The 9,797-nt window shown below is 62.1% G+C and overlaps 1 protein-coding gene across 1 annotated transcript in view; it reads right to left on the minus strand.

Annotated features, from left to right (window-relative positions):
* XYLT1 (xylosyltransferase 1) overlaps nt 1–8,595 on the minus strand; it is a 141,217-nt gene extending 132,622 nt beyond the window's left edge. Inside the window, exon 1 of the mRNA XM_053276103.1 lies at nt 8,063–8,595. Within this exon, the coding sequence (XP_053132078.1) occupies nt 8,063–8,479 (417 nt within the window). The 5' untranslated portion in view covers nt 8,480–8,595. The remainder of the gene's footprint in view (nt 1–8,062) is intronic.
* Between the last annotated feature and the right edge of the window lie 1,202 nt (nt 8,596–9,797).

Here is a 9,797-nt window from a genome sequence, read left to right on the forward strand (position 1 = left end):
CAGATGGCGCTACCCATTGAATAATGATGATGATGATGATGATCCTCGCTGCTACTGGAGCAGTACAGGAAACAATACATACCATGTTTACACTGATCCAAGGAGGAAATTATGCTCCCGTTTCAAAATAAAAAGAGCAGGAAAAATAATCATTACTTCTCTGATGCTATTATTACAGCAACAGTAATTACATCTGTAAAGCCAGAGTCCTCAGCTGGTGTTAAAAGAGAAAAAGAAGAAGAAAAGGCAACAGCCTTCCAGACTTATAATGGAGAGTGACGGGCCCATTTATAGCTGCCATGATAATCAAAGGGATCGCCCAGCATTCTGCAGGCCCGTATTATTCGGAGCCCACTCACTCCCCACCAGGTAGGCAAGTTGCGCTCTTGCAAGCCGCCTACCAGCTGGGGAGGAGTCTCTCTTCAGCCGCCGCCGCCTCCACGAAAGCAGGTGAGTCGTTGCAAGACTGGCCCACCTGCCGTCTTCCTTGCTCCCCGGTGACGCCTCGCTCCCGCCCACGCCCGCAAGGCAGGCCCACAGAGTTTGGCCTGCGGCTCCATCCCACCTCCGGGGCCGAGGCGAGGAGGAATCTTCAGCAATGTCTACCTGCCTCGAGATGGACAAGAGGGGATCGCCGGGAGCTTCCTGCTTGTCACCCCCTCGTTATCCCTGCCCCCAAACGCCTTGGGCACGAGAAGAGTCATTTCTGCCCAGAAGAAAGAATGAGGGTCTGGATGACGAGGGGTCGCACTCTCTCCGTGGGGGCAGCTTTGGAGGCCATTCCTGCCCAATGTTGCTTCCATTCCGGCAACACCGGCAAGGAGTTTGTGTGTTTCAAACACTTTTCAAAGCTGTGAGAACGCCCTTGCAGATGTGGCCACTGAGGGGGGCCCGACGGTCAGGACGATAAAAGCATAGGGCATGCCGCGAGGAACCGGGCATGGCTAGGAGGGTGACAAGCCCTGGGCTGGGGGGCTTTCGACAAGCACAAGGGAACAAGGGAAGGCCCCCAAGTCTTCGGAGGGCTAGAAAAAGCCGAGCAAGAAGGAAGAGACTCTTCACGGACAAAGGAGCCCATCCACTGAGGCTGCGGCCTGAGCAGCGTTCTGAAATAACGCCGCCATTAACCGCTCTGGGCCTGGGGAGATGGGCTGGTTTATTCAGCGGGGGACGGCTCCGCTGAGGCCCCAAGATGCAGCCCCTTGGCACTCCAGGAATGCCCAGAGGCACCACTGCTCGCTCCAACCCCCCACGTCCCATCGCCGCCTTTGGGGACATTTCTGAGGAGGGTCTGCAGACCCCCTCATGCCCACACAAATGGTGGAGCAGAGCCTCGAGGCTGCGACCTGCAGCCTGGTGGGGGGGGGGTCATCATCCAGCCGGTTGTGAGGTCTGCAAGCTGATGTGCAGGCAGGCTGGCCACTGACCTTGAGCAGGGCTGCTCCACTTTGGCCCTCCTGCAGATGCTGGCCTACAGCTCCCATAATCCCAGGCTACTGGCTACTGTGGCTGGGGATTGTGGGAGCTGTAGTCCCAAAACAGCGGGGGGGGCCACACTACATTGAGCAGGCCTGATCTCGAGGCCGAGCAACACAGGAAGCTGCCTTAGACTGCCAGACCCCAAGTCCCGCTAACTCAGAACACTGACTGGCAGCAGCACTCCAAGGTGCCAGGCAGGGGTCTCCGTTCCCAGCCCTGCCTGGAGCTGCTGCCGGCAGGGACTGAGCCCCTGGGACCTTCTGCAGGCCAAGCAGGGGCTCTCTGTCGGCCCCATGACCCCCTTGCAGCCCTCACGCGTGGCCACCCGCCCAAACGCAGCCCCTAGCAGAGGGGACAAGGCCTGCTCGCTCCCACAAGGCCAGCTCTCCTCCTCCTCCAGCACAGTGGGCGGGGCGGGGCGGGGGGGAGGCCTCTCCTTGACTATTCGTCTTGCTGGCGATAGGTGAGCTCAGAGGCGGGGGGGGGCACGCCTTCAGCTCCTGGCTGGGGGCTTCCCAGAGGCAGCATCTGAGGGGCCACGAAGCGGGATGCTGGGCTGGAGAGGAGGTCTGGGCTACCGGCAGGGACGCCGTTTCCTCCTCCCCCCAGCAGACGGAGGCAGCCAGGGAGTGGCACGGTGGATGGGACCCAAGCCAGCCCTGGCAGGGTGGGGAGGCTGGACAGTGGGGGGGGGGGAGGGCCAGGAGGGCCGGTGAGGACAGGCTGGGAATGAGCCCAGGGAGGCCGGGGGGCTGCGTCCCCCCCCCGAGGTTCTCCCAGCACTCCCCCCACCCTCCCACCACTGCTGGGTCAGGAATGAAAGAATTCTGCCCTCCCGCAACGACCACACAACGCGGGGTGTCGACTGCCCCACCATCAACTGCCTCCACATTGGGGGGGGAGAGAATGGCCTCCCCAGGTCTGCCGATATTTCCGAGACCTCAAACCTGCTAGATGGGCTTTGGGGGCCTGATCCTGCGCGGCTCTTCTCCCACCGCCCCAATCTCAGCATCCAGCGGGCTTTCTCCTCTGCAAGCTCCGATCATCCACCAAGCCGTGGCTAACAAGATGCATTCAAAGGTACTCTTCAGACTGCGGACCAAGGAGAGCCTCCGCACAAATCTGTTGTGTTGCTTTTTTAACAAATGTATTACTGTATTGATTTTCCAGTGTAACACAGGAACGAAGTGTTCACAGATTCCAATTAGGTATAAGGCAAAGAGATGTCAGAAGGGAGAGAAGGAGCCTCAAATAATCCGGCATCGCAGTCGTATGTGAACAGATTCGAAAGAGCAAACAGACAGTGAAACCTTGGCTCTGTGGACTAGATGGAGGGAAAGTTTGTCCAGATTAGGCAGAAGTCCACAGGGTTGAGGTGGAAAGCAGAGGGATACATTTGCTGATAAAACCTGTGGTTGTCTTGGGTAGAATCCAGGAGGGGTTGACCATGGCCATCTCCCGTGCGCGCAGGAGGGGAAGGAAGGGGCAGGAGGGGGAGGAAGGACTCTCGCACGGGAGGCTCTTTGCCACAGTGGCCCCCGCTTGAAAAAGAGCAGAGATCACTTCCATAGGGAGGTTTTCCAACACAGAGCATCCAGCTTCATCCTCGGGGAAGAGATGCACCATGACTCAGGACGAGTTGAGAAATAAAAATAAAACCCTTTTCAGGAGGTCCAAAGCGTATTCACGGTTTCACATGGCAATTCCATGAACAATTCTGACTCACCCTATTTATTTTTAAAATGATGAATTGTTACAAGTGCCCACTTAATGTCAATGCCACTGAGAGAATTCATGTTTCTTTAACAAGATCCATAGTGCATTTTAATTAAGTGCAGAACAGGGCGGCAGGGAGGGTGATTTCCCCATCGCCCCAGAAGAACAGCCCTTCCCAGCTTCCCATTCGTTTCTTAGCCAGGTAACTGGCAGCATTTCCAACCGTCATGCTGCATCTTTCCACACTGGTCGCTGATCTTTGATCGCCACGTCCTTCCATTTGTCAACGGAGGTGACTTGCAATGCCTGTCCTCAGAAATGCAGTGCAACACTCCAAACAGGAACGAGAAGCGCTTTGTACATGTGTGCGCCACTTGCTTCCATGTGGTTTGCAAAGAGGCTTGGATAAAACCCCACCCTGTCCGTTCTGAAGCTCAGGGGCTCGCCGGAGTGTGAGACGCGCTCCCTAGACCCTCAGCGAAGGAAGGACGGGCACACATCCAGGGGCAAGTCATCAAGTGCTGAGCAGCAAGGAACCCAAGGACCCCAGTGCCCAGATGGCCCAGGCCTCATTTCACAGGCAGACCATTAAAAACGACAAATGTTCATGTGTTGCTCCTCAACCCAAGTTCCCAAGACTGTTTAGATAGGTAGAAACGACAGACAAATAAGATAGCCCCCTGTCCCATCTAAAAGAAACACAAGGCAGATACCAGCCACAGCCACTGGAAGGATGCTGTGCTGGGGTTGGAGAGGGCCGGTTGCTCTCCCCCTGCTAAATATAAGGGAATCCCCACTTGAAAAGGTGCCTCTCGGCTCAGCTCACAGCCAGCGTTTCTGCAGATTTCATCTGAGAGATTCCAAGACTGAACAAACGTTCACAGACCAGGGCAGCAACTTCTGGCTTGGTTGCCAACGGGTCAAGGGTGGGTGACGAAAGAGATGATGGCGCCTGCCACAGGCTGTGGCAAGTGTAGCGTAGTGGTCAAAAGGTTGGACTAGGACTGGGGAGGGAGACCCGAGTTCAAATCCCCGCTTGAGTTCACAAAACTCACTGGGTCCCTCTGGGCCAGACCCTACTACCCTCTCAGCCCCACCACCTCACAGGGCTGTGGTGAGGAGGAAGAGTGGGAAAGAAATGTGGAAGCCAACCCGATCGGCATGTGCTACTCTCCATTTTGTTTCGGGACGAGCAACTACACTTGGGGGGAAAGAGCTCTACGGAAAACCCGACGGAGCTCCCGCCTTCTGGACATTATCGCTGTTCCAGGAACAGACCTGGCCTCCTTGGCTTGGCCTTTTCGGTGCTACGGAGCCCCCAGCTCTGGTGACAGTGACCAGAGCCTGGGAATGGGGGGGGGGAGCCTCTCCTGAGCCGCTGAGGGCGAGCCTCCTCCAGGGGCTCCAGGGGCTCCAGCACCCCCAGCGCGCAGCTGACCCTTCCAGGTCCTCCTGCCGGCTCCCGCCCACCAAAGAGCCTCCCCTGCTGCTGCTGCTGCTGCTGCTCTCCTTCCTCCCTCCGAAGGCAGCCGCCGCCCGAAGCAGGCTCAAGCGAGCCAGAGGGCCATTCGGGAAGGCCAAGGCCAAGAGACCCCCTGGCCTTCGCCGGCCCGCCTCCTCAGCCGCCAGCGTGTTCAGAGGACGCCGCACGCAAGTGTCCAAGCGGCCCCCCGGGGTGGGGTGGGGTGGGGATCTGGACAGCTCAGCCAGCCCACTAACGCAGCCTCCCCAGCGGAGTGCTCAGACGAGAGGCTCCCACCAAAGCCCTAACAAGACCCCCCAGCTAAGAGCTCACTTGCTGTCGGGAAGAGGGCGAGTCTTCTGCAGGCAAGGCTGCCCCGCCGGGGAAAGCCCCCTGGAAAGCTCCGCTGCAGCCGCCCCGCCGTGCACGCTCCTCCCCAGAGCGCAGAGGGCTGCCCAGGGGGTGCGGGGCGAAGGGCCAGGGCAGAGGAAGCCACCCTTCTCCCGAGCCAGACCCTTGGCCCACCCCGCTCAGCACGGTTTGCTCTCTTTGGACTACAACTCCCATCATGCCCCGCCACAGTGAGCAGGAGTCAGGGATGATGATGATGATGATGATGATGATGAGAGTTGCAGCCCAGCCTCGGCAGGAGTGGTGCAGCCCTGCTCTACACTGACTGGCAGCGGCTCTCCAAGGCTGCAGGCAGGAGGCCTTCCCAGCCCTCCTTGGAGACGCTGCCAGGGAGTGAGCCCCCCCCCCGCCCCCCCCGGGCCTTCTACACGCGAAGCAGAGGCTCTTCCGCCGAGCTCCGGCCCCCTCCCCTCAGTGCTCAGACACAGTTACCCACACAAATGCAAAGCAGGGCAGGCATTCATGCTCACTGCCAGGGAGCGCCATCTCTGCAAGCAGCGCCATCTGTCCACGCCAGGGGTTCTCAGACTTGGGGCTCCAGAGGAGGCTGGCAGGGGATGATGGGCACTGCAGTCCCAGCATCGTCTGGGAACCCCTGGCCTGTGCCAAAGGGCTCCGGGTGGAGGCTGAGCTGCAGTTCAAAATGAGAGACGGGCCGCAGACAGGGAAAGGCCACGGAGAGCCAGGGACTCCTCCTGTGGCCGGAAGCCGGCTGGGCACCTGCCCCAAGGCAGGCAGAGGAGAAGGACGCGCTCAGAAATAAAGCCGACGCTCAATATCGAGCCAGCTCCTGTCACCGCTCGACACCTCTTTGCTCCCTGCCTCAGAAGCTGGCCACGCCTCGGCCCCTCCCTCCCTCGCTCTCCCGTGTGAAAAGCAGCCTTATCTGGGGCCAGCATCCACCCCCCCCACACACACCCCCAGTCCCCCCAATGCGAAAGGCTCAGCACTGAACTAGGTGAAGCCACAGAAGAGGGTGCTGCTAGCAGGTCGACACCCCCCCCCCCGGCTCCTGAAGGTGGCCCAGAAGTATTCAAGATGCATCCTCAAGAGGGAGGGGCCCTTTCTTCCAGAAAGCCTGCTCTGAACCCCAGGCAAAGCCGGCTTTTAAATGCCGATTCCTCCCCCCCCCCCCCCGCAGCAACACACTCGATCGGCCTCCATCACTGTCTGCCACCCCATAGCAGTTGCTCTCTGGGCAGCCAACACCACAAACACAAACCGGAACATGAAACATACCCTTCAAAACACATTAACCCCCCTGAAAGCAACGTTCCCCTGAAGGAGGGCTAGAGATCCCAAATCACATCGAGTCCCTCTAGAGCTGGTGTGATCCAGCAGGTCACCTGTAGCCAGCGCTGGAGAAACCCAAGCCAGGGCAAGCAGGATGCCAAGGGGGGCAGCTGGGCCAGGACGACCCCAGAGCTCTCTCAGAAAGCAGACCTCTTGCTGTGCCCACTGCCCCCCCCCCTGTCAGTCACCACCAAGTCTGGTGGTTTTGCCCCAGGGCCCACTGACTGGCTCATCAATTATGGGGCTGCCTGTCTCCTAGATCCCAAGAGCCGAGGCCTGTCCTGTGCACACGAAGGACGGCAAGGACCGCTTCGCCTTCCCCACCGATTCACCCCCACATGCCCAGCCCTCTTGGGGTCTCAAAGTGAGGGAGTCTCCCCCCTCCACCCCAGGTAGAGGATACAGATGGGCAAGGTGGGGCTGGAAGAATGCAGGTGGGGCCCAGAGACCGGACCCTCTTCTTGGACACAAAGGCATCCATCCTCCTGGGCACTGTGGCTGCTTCACACATCCCCAGCCTCAGCTTCTGCTCTCCGTTCCCAGAGCGGAGCAACGGAGGAGGAGGAGGAGGAGGAGGATCGGGAAAGCGCTGCCCGCAAGACAGAGAGAGGCACGGCTGTCACAAGGCAGGGGACGGGCAAGCAGCAGCCCCCTGGCTCCAAAGTGACCGCTCAGAGGGGACCAGACAGAGACAAAAAGACTGAGAGGACCTCTGGAAACTCCCCGGGATTGCACTCTGTATATAACCAGAGGCACCCTCTTGTTTATTTCCATTCGTCTCCTGCTCTGCCTCCACGGAGCCCAGAAAGGTGGGCATGGTTAAGCTTATCCTCCCTCAGGGCGTTTCACGGCTGAAGCGGGATTTGAACTCGGGTCTCCGCAGTCCAGAAGCATCGGGCTCCATTTAAGCACCTCCGCGTCCTACTTGTGCGGACCCCTCTCGACAAGCCCCTCGCCACTGCCCAGACGGAGGGCCGTTCAGGGGCAGCCCAACCCAGCCAAGGAGAGCCACGGCCCAGTCTGGACAAGAGCGGCCAACAATCCCCCCCCCCACCGCCATCACCCGCGGGGCGGCGTTTGGGTGCCGACGGACGTATCAGCCCTCAGTCCCGGGGCGGCAGCAGCAGCAGCAGCAGCATTCTTCCCCAGCCCGCCCGCGAGATGCTGCCGCCGCCGCCGCCGCCGCGGACCGAGCGCCAGACCTCCTCCTCCTCCTCCTCCCCCGCACGGAAGCAAATGCTCCGCCGCCGCGGAACCCCCTCCCCGCGACCCGGAGTCCCACCAGCTGCAGCCGCCGCCGCCGCCTGCCAGCCCGAGTCCGAGCCTTGGTCCCTCGAGCTCAGGGCCGGGCAGGCTCCAGGCAGGAGTCCCGCTTGCTTCGCAGAGATGCCGGCGGGGGCCTCGGCAGCCTCCCTTGGCGCAGCAGCCCGGCCCCGGCTTCTGGCGGCGGCGGCTGCCGACGGGGGCGACCAAAGTGCGCGCCCGCTCACTGGCCGCTTGCTCGCCGAAGGTCTCCGCTCCCGCCAGCAGCATCTCCGGGGAGGGCTGACTGGAAGCCCGGCCGGAGAGCCGCTGCTGCTGCTGCTGCCAGCCCGCGCTGGCAAGCCGGAGCCAGGCGGACGAGCAGGGCTCGGGCTCGGCAGAAGGCGGCGGCGGCGGCGGCGGCTCCCACGCGCAGCCCCCTCGCCCTGCCCCCCTTACCATGCCGGGCTGGAAGGCGCCGGGTCCCTTGCGCGGCGGAGGCGTCCTGCTGCCGCTGTGGTTGCTGCTGCTGCTGCTGCTGCTGCCGCCCAGGGCGCGCTTCTCTCGGCCGGCCCCTCGCCGCTGCTGCTGCTGCTGCCGCCCGCGGCCGCCGCCGCCTCCTCCCGCGCCGCCGCCTCCTCCGCCTCCGGCGTCCTCCTCCAGGCTGCTGAAATTCCACACGACCAGCGTCTGCACCAGCAACACGCTCAGCGCCAGCAGCAGCGCCGAGTGCGAGCGCCGCGCCAGCCGGCGGCCCCCAGCGCCGCCCCCGCCGCAGCCGCAGCCGCAGCCGCCCCACCGGGGGCCCGCGCCCCCCGCCGCCGCCGCTGCCGCCCCCGGCGCCCCCGCCGCCAGCGCCCCCGCCGCCGCCACCATCTTCGCGGCGGCCGAGCTGAGGAGCAGAAGGAGGAGAAGCAGCCGCGGCGGCAGCAGCTGGAGCCGCCTCCGCGCCGCCCGGAGTTTTTCAGAGGGGCCCGACGTCAGCGCGGGGAGGGGCGGAGGAGGGGGCGGGCCGCGGCGGGAGAAGCCCAGCCCCGCGAGGAGGGCGGGGCGGGGGGCGGGGCTGGCTGGCTGGCGGGGGCGGGGCGCGTGGCCTCCTCCTCCCCCTCCCCCCTCCCCTTTCCCCCTCCCGCTGCTCCTGAAGGGCGCTCGCTTGCCCCGCCCCCGCCCCCGCCCCTCACCGCCTGCCCGGGGCCAGGGAGCAGCAGCAGCAGCAGCAGCAGCAGCAGCCGTGCCGTCTCGGGGGCAGCGGCGGACCTCGCTGGCGGGCCCGGGGTGCAGCCGGCTCGGCTCAAGGATGCCGCGCCGGAGGGGGAGCCCTGGGCCAGGGGAGGGGCCCGGCGGCGGCATCTCCGCGGAGGGAGGGCAGGAGGGAAGAAGACCCCCGCCCGCCCCCTTGGAGAGCCACTGCTGGCCCCCGGGTGGTCGGCCAGGGCTTGTTCCCAGCATTTAAGCGGCCTGTATCCAGGTTCGCTTTTGACATGAACGCGGCAGCTGTCATTCACACAGACAGGTGTGCAGACATCTGCACACCCCAACAACATCACGTCTGGCTCTGGCCGAGGAAGGCTCACGGGTGGAGGGAGAGTCGTCTGGGTACGAATGGAAGGGGTGGGGAAGGGAAGAGGACGGATTCATGCAGTCCTGAGGAAACCTTTTCCAAGCGTGTCCGCCTCCATGGGAGCAGGGGAGCAGCGCCGGCCATAAGAGAGACCCCCCCCCCCGCCCCCACCTGGGGAGATGTGGAGGAAGTCCTTCCCTTGTGAGTCAAGACCGGCAGGCATGCAAAATGCAAACAGGGCAACCACGAAATGCAAGGCCTGGTTGCCCAAATAGGAAGGAGAGCTGGTCTGGTGGTAGCCAGCATGACTTGTCCCCTTAGCTAAGCAGGGCCCACCCTGGTTGCATAGGAAAGGGAGGCTAGAAATGTGAGCATTGTATATTCCCTTCAGGGGATGGAGCCGCTCTGGGAAGAGCAGAAGGTTCCCAGTTCCCTCCCTGGCAGCATCTCCAACATAGGCCTGAGAGAGGCTCCTGCCTGCAACCTCGGAGAAGCCGCTGCCAGTCTGGGTAGACAATACTGAGCCAGATGGACCTATGGTCTGACTCAGTATATGGCAGCTTCCTATCTTCCTGTGAATGAAACAGCATTGTGAGATGTGTGTGCCTATTATTATTATTATTATTATTATTA

This window comes from Hemicordylus capensis, chromosome 13 (genome assembly GCF_027244095.1).
Source record: "Hemicordylus capensis ecotype Gifberg chromosome 13, rHemCap1.1.pri, whole genome shotgun sequence".
Lineage (NCBI taxonomy): Eukaryota > Metazoa > Chordata > Lepidosauria > Squamata > Cordylidae > Hemicordylus > Hemicordylus capensis.